This window comes from Hesperophylax consimilis, chromosome 22, assembly GCF_061612785.1.
Source record: "Hesperophylax consimilis isolate HC1 chromosome 22, BYU_Hcon_1.0, whole genome shotgun sequence".
Taxonomy (NCBI): Eukaryota; Metazoa; Arthropoda; class Insecta; order Trichoptera; family Limnephilidae; genus Hesperophylax; species Hesperophylax consimilis.
In genome coordinates this window covers 30,760,141-30,779,797 of record NC_142857.1, presented here as the reverse complement: position 1 = coordinate 30,779,797, position 19,657 = coordinate 30,760,141, and the positions used below count along the sequence as shown (strand labels likewise).

The window sequence follows — 19,657 nt, the reverse complement described above, 5'->3', positions numbered from 1 at the left end:
TCCCGAAAGCAAAAATTTATTCAATTAAAAAGCATAAGTAACAACTACATCGTATTATTTCACTTAACCAAAATTCATAAATTCGACATCGCTCACGATTTCGTTTTAAGATTCAACATTTTACCAGATTTTCATCAAACGGGTCGATGTCATCGATGTCCGCAGCAGAGAAACATTGTTTTAATCTGTCAAAAAGCCGTAAACCTATAAGAAAATAACAAACCACGTTTTTATGAACCTACAAATGAACGAAAAAAAATTAAAAAATCCCGCCATTGCATAGACATATGAATATTAGTAGACCTGCCCTAAGTGATTAAAAGCGTATTATCCCCACTCCCCATACCGGTTCCATTGAGCCGGCTGGGCTCGCGTACGGCCTCAAGTGATATTTGAAAACGTGACGTCATCATTCTTGTGCGAACTATGGTCGAGGCATCATCGGTTCATTTTACGAAATAACACGGCAAAATGTTTACTTGTACTATGAAAACTGGTAAAAATAGATGCGAAAAAAGAGAATAAACCCAATTGTCGTATTACATTCCATATATAAGCATTATTTTATTTTATTTTAAGCATATTCACATCGTATAATATGAATCAGTTGTTACTATCACATCGAGAAACGTCTGGACGCGAAACACAAAGCTGGTTGGTTGCTGGGAAGTAAATTATGAACATTTATAAAAGTGTCTTAACTAAATACTCTGAAACTAACTACGACTCTGAATATAGAAGCTGCCTTACTTTGCCGAATTTGGACTTCGGTTAAATTTGTTCATAACGTGGCGAGTAATTTGCGCTCCCATGTAAAAATGTCTATTCATTCAAAGCAGATTTTACTTTTAAGAAGTAAATGGTGATATTATAATGCGAGATGCCTATTTACTGTCAGATTGATTTATTGACGAATCACAGTCATCTTCACTCCCTTCGTTCTTCAACAGTTGATTTTACCCCTCGCCTTTATCTTCTCGTCTATTAATTCCTATGTCTGTGCGCCATTGTCATTTTGAATTGTGTGTAATACAATTTGTGTATGAAAATATTATTTTGCATTTGTATAATTATATAATCATATAAAAATGGAATGTAAAAATTATTTTTTAAAAAGATGTTTAGATTACCTCGAAAGATGTAAAAAAGAACTGTGAAAACCGCACATTAATCCCAATTCTTCACAAATCTGATATTATAATAAATGACGAGATCGAAAGGAGTGGAAAATTAGTAATTTTCTCCAACATATCCCCCAATAGGAATAGGTATTTAGTGTGGGTGAGGGGAGTGGAATATGAATTGCTTCGTCGTTACCAATGTCCTGGGAAAGCGCCGTAGGTGAAAACAATTCTAGGTTGAAGCGCAAATAAATAATAGCTTACCCGGTGTGGGTGGAAGGAGTGATGTATAAAGTATTACACTCACAAACACAAAATTTTCTGGGTTAAAGCGCAAACCAATAAATGCTTTCGATTTTAATTTTTTTAAGATTATCCTAACAATATTTAAATGAAAATCCTTCAGTATTTTCTTATGCGAATACATTTGTGTGTTGTTTAAAATGGAAACCTATAAAACATATCAGTTTAACCTGCTAGTAGCCGTGTGAATAAATGCGTCAGGTTTTCACACTGCTTGCTAAGTCGTCCATCATTGCACAAGTAGTAGTAGAACTATATTGAACAGTTTCCCACATAGCCAACACAGGCCAGTCATGCTAAGCATAGGCATACAGATTCCGTGTATTTCCAGCAATCCGTTGCCGCGATGGAATCTAAGAAAGGCAGAATGGCGAGACTTCTCGGAATATGTTGACAGGGTTGTGGATAACATACCACCAAAGCCGAATTCCTACGACCGTTTTTCAAACCTTTTATTTATAGCCGCAAAGAAATTTATACCTAGAGGCTACAGAAAAGTGTATATTCCAACATGGAGCTCAGAAAGTGAACAGCTTCTAGCCGAATTCGAGAGGACGAATGACCCAGACACTGCCTCTGACCTTCTCCAGTCTCTGGACGACGGGCGTATGAAACGGTGGAATGAATTAATGGAGGAAATGAATTTCGAGCACTCGAGCAGAAAAGCATGGCAAACACTAAGGCGACTTGGAGCTGCAGATCAGCCAACTAAAACAATGCCCAAAGTGTCACCAAATGCTGTTGCTCAGCAACTACTCCGTAGTTCAAAAACGACAACAAGGTCTAACATAAACCACCAGGTCCAAAAATGTCTGAAGGCGGCGCGGCTAAAATGGCCGGTGAACCCCAACACTGTGGTCGCCGTTACAGCTTACGATGTAGATATCGCCCTCACTTCAACAAAAGCTGGGAAAGCAGCTGGATGTGATGGAGTTCTCCCAGACTTTCTGAAACATGCTGGACCACGGACAAAAATATGGATCGCAAAACTATTTACTGAAATTTTCAAAACTGGAGAAATACCAAATACCTGGAGAAAGTCTAAAGTTATTGCGATCCTCAAACCCAACAAGCCAGCAGAGGATCCGAACAGCTACCGGCCAATTTCACTTTTAAGTACCATGTACAAACTTCTTGAGCGAGTTGTGCTCCGCAGACTTACTCCAATTTTGGAGAAAGTGGTCCCACAAGAGCAAGCTGGCTTCAGACCAGGCCGTAACTGTTGCGATCAGGTGTTGGCACTGACAACACACATTGAATCTGGTTTCCAGAAACGGCTGAAGACTGCGGCAGCGTTCATTGATCTCTCTGCGGCCTACGACACGGTGTGGCACAAAAGCCTCCTTGTTAAACTGTACGACACCATAGAGGATGGCAACACAGTACGACTCATTGAGCAACTGCTAACTGGCCGTACCTTCAGGGTTTTTCTAGGAGGGCGAAAAAGCAAAAAATACCCCTCAATAATGGCCTTGCCCAGGGCTCAGTGCTGGCCCCATCGCTATTTAACATCTACACTCGAGACCTCCCTCACACTGAAGGCAGAAAATTTGCTTACGCAGATGACATCGCCGTCACAGCTCAAGCCAAAACCCTTAAAGCAGCAGAAGATATCCTCAATTCTGACCTAAAGGCTTTGGAAGAATATTTCCTCAATTGGCGACTAAAGCCAAATGGGTCGAAAACAGTTGCGACAGCTTTTCATCTTAGCAATTCACAAGCGGATGCCAAACTCTGTGTTCAGTTTGATGGAAAAAATATTTACCATGACCCCCACCCCCGCTATCTCGGAGTTACTTTGGACAGGAGCTTGAACTACCGGCAACACATGGAAACAGTGGGTAAAAAAACCAGGACAAGGCTTAACTTAGTTAATAAGCTAGCTGGAACTAGCTGGGGATGCGACGCCAACACGCTCAGAACAGCATCCATTGCCCTGGTTTTCTCAACGGCTGAATACTGTGCTCCAGTATGGGCTAGAAGCGCCCACACTTCCATGGTAGACGTTCAGCTTAATGCCACAATGCGAACCATCAGCGGGACTTTAAAATCTACTCCTCTCCCTTGGCTCCCCGTACTTGCAAACATAACCCCGCCAAACATCAGGCGAGAAATTGCAACACTGAGGGAATACAAGAAGGCGCTGCAAAAAAGCGCAATACCTCTACACGAAGATGTCGTCTCCCACCCGGCATGCCGCTTGAAGTCCCGAAAGCCCTTCTGGGCGGAAGGAGAGAGGCTCCTCCGACTACCTCTCACCCCAGAAGATAGGTGGAAACTTGAGTGGCAAACGGCCAACGTGGGAAATGCCCATCTCATACAGGACCCCACCGAGAGACAGCCTGGGTTCTCACTGCCTCGCAAAACCTGGTCCGCCATCAATAGGTTAAGGTGCTCCCATAGCCGCTGTGCCCACATGATGCACAGATGGGGCCTTAAAGAGTCGGCGATGTGTGAATGTGGTGCGGTGCAGACTACCGAACATGTGGTCAACGAATGCCCGCTCCATTCATTCCCCGGCGGGATTGATGAGGTCCACATGGCGACGCCTGAGGCCCTAAAATGGCTCGCAGATCTAGATGTCCCCCTCTGACCCCCCACCATACGAAAGAAGAAGAATTGCACAAGTAACATTTTCCGCTTAAATAAAAAAATTCGAGTCCTGTGTCCTCAATGTGTGTCATTTTGGCACCCAGCCGGGTCCACTCCCACTTTGGGGCCCCGTGGAAAACTAGATTTTCAGAGTCATATGCCCTCTTTATGTATCCCCAAAGATGATATGTTATGCCTTAATAAACTTATTTCCTATCGGAGCCTCCTGTGTGGAGTTAATTCAAAAATAAAAATTAAACCGGTTTCTGCCCGGGACCCTATCAATAAAATAAAAATGTAATCAACTGGGAATCAACCCCCCTCCCTCCCTCCTGCCCATCCCTGACCAACCTGCCGACGCCCATGCTTGCGACTCTGAAGTGAACAGTCTTTGGGTGTGTAAAGACCGGACAACGCCGAGGACTTCGGCTAGTATTTTTTTTCTAGCTCATTACGATGAGAGATGAAATGATATATATTTTTCTATCCATATTATAAAATAAAATAAAACAAGATAGAAGAAAAATAAAAGAAGAATAGTTTTATTTTATATAAGATTTCGAAAAACCATCCCATCTCCTATTCCATCTCTTAAAGCAGAATAAAGCACGGGCAACGCTGGGTACTTCAGCTATTATTTATATACGCGGGTTTAAGAACCTCATAAAAGAAAACGAAATCAAAAAAATATTAACCTACCTATTATATTATAAAAAACTGAAATGTCATAAATTATTATTCATTCATTCGAAAACTGAAATGATAAATAATTATTTATATATTTTCCGACTTTGTGTCCGGGTTAAATCTTCCCCACAGGAAAAACTAAACCCTTCCACGCACTTTTTCACAAATTATCATCTAGTCAATCCACATTATGCAAGTGCATTATATAAGCATAATAAATACAAAACAATACAAGAACAACACGTGAACTCACCGAGGTCAAATGGGAAAATAATTCACCGACTCCAGATATATTCATATCAGAGGGTTCGGCTTGGTAAAATAAATCCTACTGATCCATCAATATAAATATTTAAAAAATCTTTCGTTATACGTTTTTATTAGTACACATTTTTTTGTTATTACAGTGAGTGATTTATTTATGCATATTTAGTTACTTGTGTGGTGAGTGGTTTATTTATGCCTATGGGAGTTATTGCACCGCGTAAAGTAAACTCCTAATCAATATTTACAAAAGTTTATTAAAAACGTTATAAATCATCCATTATTTATAATTAAAACTAATCAAATGCGTATAAACATAATTCAATGGAAAAGCAGCATTAACAACGTTTAAATGTTTTACTTCGTGGACAATTTAATTTTAACTACATCCTTTTATTAAATTTCACTGATTCATATAATTCAGGTAAGTACTCCTAGTTTACGCGGCGATATTCTGAGGTTGGCAACGATATTTACTTGCCAGCATGTCCGAAGAAATAAAAATATTAATATTATGAAAAGTGATTATAGTTGCCATCTGAAGAAAAAAAAATTAAATTAATTTACTCTTTCCTGCGCTGTGTTTTTTGTGTTTTTACTGTCAGTTTTGCCGATCTAAACACAGATTTTTTGCGCAAAATCTCAAATACACGAAACATTTATGGATTACGATACCTTAGAATCGTATGTGAACGAGCGGGAATACATGTTGTAACCGAAATCGATAGTTCTCATCGCCAAACAAAGGTAAGCTTCTTTCACTGAGGACCTAACCTAATGTTTTTCAGAAGTGGCGTCCTATAGCGTCTGTCATAATTGCCTCAAATACATTGTTTTTGTTCCCGTTTTGTGTTGAGAAGCCACTCTCCGCGGGAAAAATACCAAGTGCGCAGATATGAGGGTTCTTAACTACCTCTATTGTTGTTTGTTTTAGCGAAGTATCCAACATGAACAACTACGAGGATAGGACCATGAACCACAAGAGGGTCCGAATGGATGGCGAAGGTGGTACTGGGGTTGTGCAGGGCAACGGCCTTCCGCTCAACTACATGGGTGAGTTCTGACAACTACATTAATAATTGTTCCTTTCTGTCAACCCTCTCCTCTAGTGACACCAGTGTCTATCGGCAGCTCTGTCAGCGCTCTGTCGGTGTCCGCGTGTAATGTTTCTCTTTCTGTTGACTCTCTTAGATCATTTACACAAAGTTGTGGGCCATTTTCCCGCAGACAACGGGCACCAGGTGTACGGAGGCGGCGCGGGGGCGTATGGCGCCGGCGGGGCGTACTATGGCGGCGAGTGGGGCGAGGGGTACGGGGCCCGCCTGCCCTACGCGCCCCCCGCGCACCAGCCCTACCAGCAGCCGGCCTTCTTGCAGCACCAGCAGCACCTCCACATGGGCTACGAGCCGCAGCGCCACCACCCCCTGCTGGCACAGCACCACGCAGCCCCACACCACAAGTGGGCGGCGCAGCCGCTGATGCAGCCCCCGCAGGAGCCGCCCAAGCCGGAGCCCAAGTCCGAGGTCAAGGCGGAGCCCGAGACGGTCCCCTCGCAGCCCACCTTGCCCACGCCGCTTCTGCGCGTGAGTACTACACCTTTACATAGTAAAGCGCTCGGTGTTTTAAAGTATGTATCCCATTGTCATGTTGTGTTAATGTTGTCTGTGCCAAAGTGGCCCCCTGCCGTGCTAATCCCCCCCCGTGTGCAGGCGGGGCCGCTGGGGTCGGCAGGGCTGCTGGGAGCTGCGGGGCCTGTAGGGCCTACGGGGCCACTGGGAGCCGCGGGACTGCAGCAGGAGGTGGAGGACCCGCCCAAGATCAAGATCAAGACGGATCTCTTCAAGGACGAGCCCTCCCCCCCGCGATCTCACCCTGAGGCGCCGCGCGGTGAGTCCCATAATAATTTAACATTTATATTAACAAAACCGTACCGGTTCAACCCTGCTATGACTGGTCACAGTGGTGAAATCAGTCCGATCTCAATAAATGAGATAATATTACAAAGAATTCCACCGTGGATTCACAGTTAGAAAAATATAATATTATCATTTAATGAGCAGGCAGCTTTCTGCTGATGCGCTCATATCTGATTTCACACTAAGTTTAACAGTCATTGAGTTGTTTTAAAGTTAAGTTTATCCTTTCTTCTCTCCAAATAAGAATCCAATCGAGCATTAAATTGGTTTATATTAGTAGAATCAATGAGATGTTGCGGAAGTTTTTTCTGTGCATCCGCTACTCTATTTGCAAGGAAGTGTTTCCTATTATTATGTATTTAAGAGTGCAATGTGCATACACACTGTTGGCAGATGGCAGTGGTGGCGCCAAAGGAGACGCAGAGGAGCACAAGTCAGTGGGTACAGCGCTGGCCGTGGCCCCCGTAGCAGACAAGCCCCCAGGTACCCCCAACTCACTCTTATTCGTCTTACCAAACTATTTGATAAATCATCCATTTCTCCAAAAGTGTGCCAATTCAGTACAAGGGGTTGATTCCAAATCTACGTGTCGGCAGTGGCCGGTGAAGGAGACCCATTGTCCTCTCCAGCCGGACTCTTGACCCAACGCCTTGCACTGCACTGGGAGGGACGGAGTCATTCCTGGACACATTGACCCCAGATTCCTGCCATCCCTCATTTTCCCTCCCCATAAATTCCTCTCCTCACTTTACTTAAATCCACACAGAATTCTCAAAATTGAAAAGTTCCTATGAAAAACCTAATGACAACCCGGGTGAACTACATTAAAGAGATTCAGTTAATGTCAACAGAATAAAGTAATACATGAGAGATACACATGGAATAAGGAAGTCCACTCCTTTTATTTTATTGTTTTTTTGTCAATATTAATAACTAACTTAGATACCAGTATTTTTTTAGAAGGGTTCAATTCCTGTCGGCAGTATTTATTTATTTATAAATTCACGCCCGGCTGGGCTTTTACATGTTATTTTCTTATTTTTTTTACAAAGAACATCTATCTAAATAAACAACAAAATCAAAAAAAAAATAATATTCAAAAAACACAACCTCTTAAACAAAAACAATGTCAAAATGAAATTCAAAAACAAAAAAAAACTAATTTATTTTTACTCCGGAGATATTTTCAAGTTGTACCCATACCCATTTCAGATGAATTACATTATTGCTTATAATATTTTTTTTAAGCAATAAAAACCTTGCATTATAAACATCAGTTTATCATTTAAAATAACAATTTACAAATTCTACATATAAGTCGGGGACGCCCGAGAAAGACATGGCACGATCAAGTGAATCAGATACTCGAGTCGGGCCATGTCAAGAGTCAGAATAATAGAAGAGTATGTATGAGACGATGTATGAATGTGAATGAGGCAAGGAGTGTGTGCCAAGACCGAGTTGTTTGGCGGTCCGTCCTCTCTGCCTACCCCTGCGGGGAAACGGCGTGATGGTTAGTTAGTTAGTTAGTTACATATAATATATACTAAAAATTCTACATGTTCAGTATCAGCATTTGTTGATCTATACTATATGAATGGAGTTATGCTGATGGTGTTGGTACATGTATATAATTGACTAGCTGCACCCCACCACGTGTTGCTGTGGCTAAGTCTGTCTGTGTAGATAGAGAAACAATAGCGCGTGTTGCTTTTACATCCAACATTATGGTTCTTTTTTCAAAAAAGCATATTTTTACCTGTCACAGGTGACATCTATATAATAATAATAATGATTGGATTATTTGTATAGCGCCGTTTTCATGAGAAAATCACCTCAAGGGCCCAAATATAGGTATATAAATACAAATACAGGTATATAAATCAAATATAGGTAGATAAATACAAATACAGGTATATAGCCAGTGGTCGGTAGCTGAGTTGACATCGCATTTGGGTCCCACCCAGGCTTAGTGTGTTCAATTCCTCGGCTGGCTAAGTCATCCATCACATAATACAATACAAGCAACATTTTCCGCTTACTGTGGTTGTAGTAGGAGATTTTCAAACATTGTCAGGTTATTCGTAACCCGGGAATGTTTGTCTTTCTTAAAAAAATATAAAATCACTATTTGAATGCAATGTTGTGTCAAAATTTCAGAGCAATTAGTCAAGAACTTTCAGAGCAATTAGTCAAGAACTTTCAGAGCAATTAGTCAAGAACTTTCAGAGCAATTAGTCAAGAACTTTCAGAGCAATTAGTCAAGAACTTTCAGAGCAATTAGTCAAGAACTTTCAGAGCAATTGGTCAAGAACTTTCAGAGCAATTAGTCAAGAACTTTCAGAGCAATTAGTCAAGAACTTTCGAAGTTTAAAGATTTTCAACAAACGAACATTTATATTTATATAGATGATAATAATTGTGTTATTCCAGAAGGAGACAGTTCGGTGGGCGGTGTGGAAGGAGCTGGTGGGGCAGGGGGCGGCGGTGGCGAGGAAGCGGGGCCTCCGTCCAGCCAGCGCCCTGCCGACAGCAGTAGCTCTGACAGTGCGGCCAAGACCAAGATACCCGGGTAAATATACCAACCATTTCTAACCGTGTTGGGCGCTCGTCCCACGGGTCGGTAAAGAATTGACCAAAAGCGAGAAAAGCCGCGCGGAACGCACCGCAGATAAGCCATGTAGCTTGTAGCTCATTAAACTGTCCAGAGGCGGCTCTAGTGTGGTCGGTCAAATGTGCGACTAATCTTTATTTGATATTGTGAAAAATGCCCATATATTATTATCTATATCAATTTGTAAGTAGGTAGGTCACGAGTCCGCCACTCAAATTACATATTATGTTAATACAGTCGACTCTCGTTAACTCAAACCTGCGATAATTCGAACCTCTCTATAATTCAAAGTTATCACGAGTTCCCTACGAAATCTCTTTATATTTCAAACTAAATCCATACATTTTTGTACACTTGGTAATTCAAACGAAAAAATCATTGCTATATAACAAAACGACGCGTTAATTCGAACTCATCGGCGTTCAACATTCGACAATTCAAAGTTGCAGAGAGAAAGAGGCGGAAAGATTGTTACACACACGTTAGTACAAATACAATTTTGCGACAAGAAGATGTTGCTGTCTCAGGTTCACTAACCGATGGCGAAATTTTATCTGCGACAGATACTAATGAAAAAAGTAACGATGAAGATGAGGACGATACATCAGAACCTTTGGCAGAAGTGTCAGTTAAGGAAGCAAGATCCTCATTCGATACCTTACAAACCTTCTGTCTAAAAAGTGATGAAAAAGCATTTCAGGCACTTTTTCTCTTAAAAAAAATTACTGAGAAGTCTGAGCAGCAGCAATGTGCTTTGAAACAAACCAGTATAACAGAGTTCTTTCTTTCGAAAGATTAATTAATTCACATTATGATTACATGTATGTACACGAATGTACCTATAAACTTTTGTCATTGTTATAGAATAGGAGTTAATAAATAATAATTGATCAACACTTAAGAATTCGAAGTTTTATTTATTTACTCTCACAAATTTCGAACCATTTGATATTTCAAACACTCGATTATTCGTAATATTTTAAGAGTCCCTCGAGTTTCGAATTATCGAGAGTCGACTGTATAGTAAATTGGAAATAACTACACAATACATGTGCGTACGGCAAACTTTTTTAAAGAGGATACGTTTTAATGTAGTTGTGCACACTATAATATAGATAAAATATAATAAAAAAATAAAAAATTTGAAACACACATTCGTAGTATCCTGGTTGCGAATCTAAGAGTAGTGGGGCGAAGCGACTCGACGTTTATAAATTTTATTTAAATTTGGACTTGCGATTCTATTTGACAATGATCTTTTACGTTTTTATTTTGTTTCATTCTTCTAAAACTACAATATCCATCATGCTGTCTCCCTCACGGCCATGTCCTAAGCGTCCCTAAGCTTTCTTCGGTACCTAATATTCACTTAGACCAGGTGCGGGCAACCTTTCCTAGGTCTGGGGCCAAATTATCATTCTCTCTCCGAGTCAAGGGCCGGACCAAATTATTAAACATAATATAGTAATATTAAATTAAATAAAACACGTTGCTATTTCTTATATATTTTTTTATTTATATAATGAATGACATAATACAGGGTTTTCCAATAAGAGGTGTTATTTTGAATAGCCCGCTATTTCGGTAGGTGTTACTTTTGAAGCTGTCATTTTTTGACAGTAGAAACTACGCCATTAATAAAAATGGAACGATACACGCTTCAACAACGCATTGAAATTATTAAAATTTACTTGAGTGAATCAAATGCAAATCATCTTGAGTGATGAGGCCCATTTCCACCTCGGTGGCTTCGCCAACAAGCAAAATTGTTGCATCTGGGGCTCGGAAAACCCAAGAGTTATTGTTGAAAAGCCTCTCTATCCTCAACGTGTGACTATTTGGTGCGGTTTATGGTCCGGCGGAGTCATTGGACCTTACTTTTTCGAAAATGAGGCTGGAGCAACAGTTACGGTGAATGGATTGCGCTATCGAGAGATGATTAATGATTTTTTTATGGCCGGAATTGGATGGTATTGATCTGGACAACATTTACTTTCAACAAGACGGCGCTACGTTCCACACAAGCAACGAAACCATTGATCTTTTACGATTGAATATCAAAATAACACCTCTTATTGGAAAACCCTGTACATATTACTATTATTAGAGTAGTAGAGTAGAGCACTAGTACTGCAAGCGCCCGTGTTATCTCCATTATTTAATCTCTCCCCGGAACTATTCATTTCATTCTCTAACGTATTACTTAGAGATGAATCTGGGCTGGATAAAATAGCTGGGTGGGCCAGCGGTTGCCCATATACGGCAGATGAAATACATAGTGCCATTTCGTTTATTCTATGGGGCGCATAGGGACAGAAGATGCCAAATCCGTGGACATTCTTTAAATTAACATAACCCAGCCAATTGTATGTCCTTGTGAATGAAACTTTCTATTAGAGACAATAGATGTCACTGCTCGTTACTCGCCGCCGCCACTCGCAGCTCTGCTATTTCACGGTACATTTCAATTAAATTAAGAATATGACCAGTTGTTTTGATATACATAATTTATTATTAAAAACCAATTGACCTATGGGAAGAGCCGCCCCTGAAACTGTCGATATTGCAGATTTCTGTTACCGGTAAAGCTAAAGTGATCTTATCTGTCAAATTCAAACTCGCATTGGGTACTGTGATAATAATAACAATATTTGGGTAATTTGTATATTTGGGGAATTTTGTGCAAAATCACCTCAATGACAAATATATAATACATTTCTACAATTATCTATCTTATTACTAACTATAGACTAGTCAAACTATTATCAATTTATGGCTAACTGATTACATCCACTGATTCGTCGATCACCAATACAAAAAGCTAGAATGTACATATGTTATTATTATTTATTTATATTTTGTACAGGCAGATAATATACAGTACCATACTTACCTGGTAGGTCACTTGAGATTAACTGTAATGTTATATATTCAGGTTATCGTCCGAATAATACTTATAAATCTAATAAAATGTCATGCTTTAATAATAAATTTAACTAAAATAAATGTTATTGATAAAAATGATAATTAGAAGTTCATTATTTGACATCCCCGCTGAAGCTATAAATATGGAGCACCCGCGTTTCTCTCGTCGACTAGACCCTCCTCAGTAAACCGCACTCGTTCTTTACCGACCCGTGGGATACATTATGTAATGTATACTATCGAACTGAGTGTTGTGTTTGATGTCTTTTAAACTTGTATGGTTTTACACGCCTGCCCACGGCATAAATCAATGAAACATTCTTGGTTTGGGCATGTAGAAACGTTATAAAGCTTAGTGTTTTGGCATCTCTTGACTCAAAGCCGACAATGCCTTTTGATAGAATCCACTAATGGTACTGGGCGCTAGTAGCTAGTAGTAGTGTGTGAATTAACATATGTGTATGTGACTGTTTCCATGCCTGTCCACTGCCTGGAGGAGAGCTGCACACAGCCGCTACTCTACTCTACTCTTACTAAGTAAGCCCTCAACCCTCAAACTCAAACATACATACACACTCCCAACCAGCTCTGCCACGTTGCGTACTAACCACTGACCCGTGCATGAAAATATAGTGGAACAATCTACCTGTTATTGGTCACTCCCTCCTGTAGGGGCAGAAATGTTGAATATTAAAATACAACAAAGCAACGTTTGTTGTTGGATTGCAGTGACCTACTTCCCTCCTCCAGCTCGGACGACGAGACTAAGATCCCCAACGACGTGTACTTCGGGGGCCCGGAGGGGGGCTCAGTGGCGGCGCCGGGGGCCCCTCCCTCGGAACCCCCCGCCACCCCCGTTGCTCCCGTCACGCCCCGCACGCCCGCCATGCCCGAGGGCAAGAAGCGCGGCCGCCCCAAGGGCTCCACCAACAAGCCCAAGCCCCCGGAGCTGCAGGGCGCTAGTGTTGCGACCCCCGGGGCCGTGAAAGGACAGGTGGGGCGCCCGCGCGGAGGTGGGCACAGCGGCAGCTACATGCGCCCCTTTAAAAGGGACTTTTCCGGAATACGCTTCAGGAGGTCAGTCTAGAATTCCTTTATTGCCATTCTTGCATCCCTATATTAGCTCTCGGTTGCTGTATATACCACTTGATTAAATTCCAACTTCTTTCCCACCCTTACTCCTTAGTCCTCTAATTACACTGGATACATTCAGCTTACACTGGATTCATTTGTACAGGCACAGGATTTGGGAAAAATGATTCTGATAATTGATAAATTATCCCCTGATATTTTTAATTGTAAATTCAAAATGTTTATAATATTACTAGCTGTACCCTGCCGTGGCTCAGTCTCTGTGCTGATAGAGAAACAATAGTGCGTGTTGCTTTTACGTCCAACAGGTGGTGCTGTTTTGAAAAAAAAGCATGTTTTTACCTGTCACGGTGATGTCTATATATAGGTATGTAAAAACACACGTACTCGAGTGCAACTTTGTGTCAAAATTTCAAAGCAATACCTTCAGAGATTTAAGATTTTGAAACAAACTAATATTTATATTTAAATAGTTTATTACAACATAATGTAAATTTATTATTGGTTACGTTAACTGTAAATGTATATTAAAAAAATAAATAATTTCCATAGTTGAATAAAACACAATTTGTGGTATTTTTATATGACATAAAGTTAGTTTATAACCAAATGTATCCTCCTCAGGAGATGGAGTGACGATGGCCTGGATTCTGTGCACATCCCCAACGAAGTGTACTTTGGGGATGTGCCAGTGCCTATGGAAGTGCTCTACAACTTCCACGATGCCCACGCCGAGAGGGAGAAGCAGCAAGCGCAAGCCCAAGCCGTAAGTATTCTCCCATCAAGTGACCTAACCTAACCGCTAATAATAACCACTCTGTGCTAACCATACCTGTGTTGGTTGCAGGCCGCCAAGGCAGCCGGCGTGACCCTTGTGTACTCCTCCTCGGACAGTTCTTCTGACGACTCCTCCGACAGCGACTCCTCAGACACGGATCCCAACCAGGTAAGCAAACAAACCACCACACTTGACACATGTTCATCGCTATTCTAACAGTGTAATAAGAAGTTAACTTGTTTGTTTCTAGGACCCGAACCTAGAGCAAAAGAAGCGGCGACCGGGAAGGCCGCGGGGCTCTAAGACCGTGAACCGACGCTCCGACGGGCCGCGCACCCCTTCCACGCACTCGGGGGACAAGCCTGCAGGCATCACCGACATGAAACGCTTCCTCAAGGCCGCCGGCATCCAGTACGACTACACCAAGTTGGTGGACGGTGAGTGCCACTATCCAACCTCTAACTAATAAGGTGGTTTTATTGTAATGTTACGTATACCAATAGCTGTGGTAATTACAGGCTGCACCTCCAACAAGGACCGGGTGGGGCGCTTGCTGTCCCTGCTGCGTGACAAGGGTTTGGAGGGCGAGCCCACGCTGGAGACCTGCCGCGCCCTGTATTCCGGCCCGGCCCAGCGGCGCCGCGGGCCCAAACCCGGCACCAAGCGCGGCCCACGCAAGCCCCGCCTTAGTGCCGTGTCCCCACACGCCTCTGACAACGAGCCTGAGCCGGACAAGGAAGCCAAAGGTAATGACTCCATCCGCTCTTGTACTACTTCACCTACACCTATGTACCACAGTAGAATCCCGTTAATTCCAACACCGATAATTCGAAAAAAAGTGTAATTCGAAATTTTCGTCAAAAAAATATTGACAGAATGAAATTTTTCTGACAATATTTTTTTAATTCGAAGTTGAAATTTATTTTTGTCCGCGCATGAAAATTTGTTCATTGTTAATGTTGTTTTGATAAAATAAATCATAAAATTTCGTAAATTTGAATCTAAAAGACAGCCGTGGCGGTACAATGTATTTTTACATCGTCCTGATTAGTATTATTATTTTGTAAATCTGTATCGATTTACACTGGAATGTTATATTTTTCCCAATTTATTTCTAATATTCGAGTATGAAGGGCCGAGAAAATTTTTTTACGTGGAAATATGTCGTAGTTTTACGAATTTACACCAAATATCTGAATTTAAAGGGTCGGCTGCGACGGAACCCAGCTGCGAAATTTATTGCATTTTTACCAATTTATTTCTAATATCTGAATTTCAAAGGGCCGACTGCGACGGAAATCGGACGCGAGATTTCGATTCACGTAGAAATATGATTATTTTTACGAATATACTTTAAATACCCGAATTTGAAAGGCCGGCTGCGACCGAAATTGGCCGTGAAATTTCGATTTATGTGGAAATATATCGTATTCTTACGAATATCTCAATTGAAAGGGTAGGCCGCGACCGAAATCGAATGCGAAATTTCGATTTCGATTTAAATATATCATATTTTCACAAATTTATTTCTAATATCCGAATTTAAATGGCGGGCCGTGACGGTTACGAAATTTGATTTATGCGGAAATGTGTGGTATTTTTAAGAATTTACTTTTTGAACTTGAAGGGCCGACCGAGGCGTTAATCGTATTAATACGAATTTACTACAAAGATACTACCCGAATTATATGTTGGATTGTCCCGTGGATTTCGAATTAACGAGGTTCTACTGTACAACTGTAGTAGCTGTAGTAAGTACATCCTATTTCTTACAGCTAACCCAATTAACAATAAGTTAAGGACAGTTTCACGAAGATGGTATGACTGAATGCGATGACTCCGAACCGATCAGGGGCCAATTCCCCAGGCCGAAGATCGACACCGCGTCTTCCAGCTGCGCCAGTGAGAAGTAAGCCGAAGGTACGGTGGACCTCGTTGACAGATGATGTGGCAACGTCGGGAACGCTTGTACATACCCATGGCCCTGTGGAGGGTCGCAGCCGAGCACGAATATAGGACTGACTGACTTGGTACCGCAACGTAACCGTTTTATATAGGAAACACTGGTAGAATCCAGAATCTTCCCGGCCACAAATGGATACACTGGCGGCTTTGTTATAATTCTAGGAGGTACTATATACGATGCGCATCAGAGCGCGCTCTGGAAGATCTCCAACGTTCAATGTACTATGAATAATATTGTAGTAGCGTACCGCTACAGATTAATAAAATACTTATGTTGCTCTGTAAAAAACAAAGTTTTATTTTATCAGTTTTACATCATAACTAACACACTTTTTACCAACACTCCTACCTACAAAAATACAAAGAAACGACATTGAAGTTTACTAAGTAAATTTCTTTCCCCTTTCCTTTTATTATTATTTTTACAAACTATATTCTTTTGGTTACTTCGGCCATGTAAAAATCAGACGCAATATCGCCATCTTGGTTTGCATTCTGTTTTATCTTCCACCTCGTACATCATCCGTCAGTTTTGACATTGACATTCTAACTGTGAAGCACTGCTTTACATGCATATCTAGTTTCCCCCCAAAAGAGCACTAGCTCAAACTATAACTATATAATTATATTCAGAGAAATGATTTTATTGAAAATATCCTTATATGTTGGAAAAAAGGAAAGTTGGTTACAAGGAATGACTTTAGTGTCCTTTCAAATTGGAGTAGGTATATTGTGTATTTGTCTAATGTTGTGTGGAAGATAAGTATTAATAGCCATGCAGTATTGTAGTAAGGTTCTTTTTGAAATATTGTTTTGTTTGCTTTTAAGAAAAATCCCATATTCCAGTTAACTGAATTCATGTAGATCCCTTTTTAAAAACTGAAACTTTTTTTTTCTTACACATCTCATTTGTATAGTAAAAACATCTTTGGTGTTTAATGAATTTCCCAAAAAAACTATTCCTATTTGTATTAACCCCTTCAGTAATCATTTAAAAATTAAAAATGGAAAAAAAACACCTTTTTTTTATCAATGAATTTTATTTACTCAGAATATATATCCTCATATAAAAGCCATTTCGGGCCCAAAATGGGACTGAATATTGATGTTGTGGTGCATAGTGTGAAAAAATAATTAAAAATCTTCTTTAGTATGAATTCCGAATTCTGGCACATAATAGCCATAGTCCTTAACCGCTTCTGTGCCAAGAGCGAGTTAACTCGCATTCTTGGCCTGCTGTGCACAGCTACACTTCTACCTACTGGCATTTAAAAGGTTAAGAGGTTAATCATTAAATAAAGGTATCCATAATATGCAGCGATTACTAAATCGATGTTCATGAAGTACAAAACAGAAGCTACTGAGTTGTTTGAATCCAGTTGCATTGCCAGCAGTACAGTAGTAGTACATGAATGTGTGTGTGTTACAGATCCGGTAGCGTTGCCAGTGGAGACCACCCCCAAGGACGGACGCCGCGTGACGCGCGGGCAGACATCCGGACAGCCGCGCCGCCGCATCGTCATCTCCTCCGACGAGGAAGACGCGCACACGCCCCTCAGCAAGCTGCGCTCCCTTCGCTAGGTCTAGTAGCAATTCACCTCCAGTGTCAGTGCCATTCATCGTTCAGTGACTATAAGCCTGGATGGAAGACTCAAAACTAAAAACTAAAAAAGATATAACGCAGCTATTTTTATGACGAATTTAAATCCTATTTGGAGTAAAATTAAGAGAAAAAACTCATCAAGTGTAAAGTAGAATATTAATATAACTATGTTTGGATGCGCGTTCCTATTGAAAATGAAACATATAATTGTAAGTATGTAAGTACGTAGGGGAGGGTTCTAGGCTTCCACACTACTCTAAGTGAGGAGACGTTTCTCTCGAGGACGGCGGCTATTGCCGCAACCTCTTTCATAGCTTCTTTTATATTTTAATCCTTTTTATTTGTATATTGAAGATATTATGTGTTTAATGAGCTTTTATCGCCAATTTATTGTTAGTCTTTATTTTTACCATGTTTTTTTAAATGATGCGTAACATTATTGTATAGTTATTTTATGCCCGCAACAATCACGTCCGATACATCGGACTTAATCTTTTTAAAAGCAATTTCAGAGTGAAACGCGATGTGATGTTTTAAAAGGGGATAACATAATGTCGTATAATATAAGTAGGATAGTGGTGAATAATCAAGTACTGAAACGATGGCCTTTACATACATTTTGCTAACAAAGTGTCTACGCTAATGCTGTTTTTATGTTTAGTAGATTAGTCAGTGGTGTAACAAGGAACTTGCCCTTGAATCCCCTTCACACGCACTCTGCATCAGGTAACCACCAGTATAGGTGTGGCAATATAAAGTGTCCTTTGCGATGTTACACTCGGAGCCAGAGACGGCTGGAGCCTCTCTGTCGCGTAATCCTAGGTGTCCTCAATCAATCCACTATCCCTCGCCTATTTATTTATAAATAATAAATCATCTCTCGTAATCCCCGTGGACGCTCCGCTACTCGGATGTACGGTTGACCCGATGCCGTGCGCAGCAGAAGAGACTAGTAGAGACATAGTATTCTTAAAGAAACGAAACACCATGTATATTGTATTAGACGCTAAGAGAAAAGAGTTTATTGATAATGACTATGAAATGTGTCCCATGTCTTTGATAGAATACGCAAGGTGGCTGGTGGCTGGCTGGCTGGAAGAGGTGATAGTAGAATGTGATAGCGGATCTTGTGTATTGTGTCGCATGGAGAACTCGATATAGATTTATTTGGACGGACCCGCGACACCACGGAGGCATAATACATATTTTATTATTTTAAGAGTTAGTTAAGTTAAGGAGTGTTAGGTTCTGTTTATATCCATATCAGAAACATTTTACAAGTAAACATTATCATAAGAGTAACAATACAAGTTTATAGATTATGAAATATATAATAGCCATTTGAATTGAAAATATTTGGGAGTTTTCTTTTATAGGTATGTTTTTCACACTCCCTCTGGAAGGTTTGCTTCTGAAGGAAGACGGTTCCACCCTCTGATATCAGATGGCGTACGTTCCAGTGGAGTTTGTTGTGTTCAGGTCAAGACAGAAGTATAGAAGTAGTTAGAATCATGTAGGTACAGCCTCCGAGAAAGCCCCGATGAGAATTATTAAACATTTATTTATACATTTGTAGGGAAATTGCCATAACTATTTGTGACTAGAAATTAATTAAAGAGATGTAACTTTATTAAGAGTAGTTCTATTTTAGTATCCACTTTGTGTATAGACAAGTCTTGCTTAGTGTATTTGTGATTCTCGAGACAAAATTATATGTTTTTGTATGCTGATCGAAAAATAATTAAGTATAAAGTTTCATTTACAAATATTGCATTGTATTATAACTATTGTAATTTT

The 19,657-nt window shown here is 40.6% G+C and overlaps 1 protein-coding gene across 4 annotated transcripts; it reads left to right on the top strand.

The window, feature by feature from the left end:
* The first annotated feature begins 5,513 nt into the window (after positions 1–5,513).
* LOC149413446 (uncharacterized) lies at positions 5,514–19,657 on the top strand. 4 transcript variants are annotated; one of them, XM_089645510.1, is made up of 12 exons: positions 5,514–5,714; positions 5,902–6,020; positions 6,195–6,550; positions 6,641–6,854; positions 7,277–7,366; positions 9,317–9,455; positions 13,152–13,499; positions 14,139–14,280; positions 14,362–14,460; positions 14,543–14,729; positions 14,811–15,038; positions 17,687–19,657. In XM_089645510.1, exons 2-12 carry the CDS (start codon positions 5,915–5,917, stop codon positions 17,836–17,838), a joined length of 2,061 nt encoding a protein of 686 aa, XP_089501636.1. In that variant the 5' UTR covers positions 5,514–5,714; positions 5,902–5,914; the 3' UTR covers positions 17,839–19,657. The 4 variants fall into 4 exon arrangements, with proteins under 4 accessions (XP_089501636.1, XP_089501635.1, XP_089501634.1 ...); XM_089645509.1 differs by having other exon boundaries at positions 6,159–6,550; positions 6,677–6,854; XM_089645508.1 differs by having other exon boundaries at positions 6,159–6,550; positions 13,173–13,499.

Excerpts from the sequence above, each read along its gene's own strand:
- LOC149413446 (XM_089645507.1), top strand. The coding sequence starts at position 5,915 with ATGAACAACTACGAGGATAGGACCATGAACCACAAGAGGGTCCGAATG. Across the intron at positions 6,855-7,276 it reads TCACCCTGAGGCGCCGCGCG|ATGGCAGTGGTGGCGCCAAA; the intron begins GTGAGTCCCATA and ends CACTGTTGGCAG. Across the intron at positions 13,500-14,138 it reads TCCGGAATACGCTTCAGGAG|GAGATGGAGTGACGATGGCC; the intron begins GTCAGTCTAGAA and ends TATCCTCCTCAG.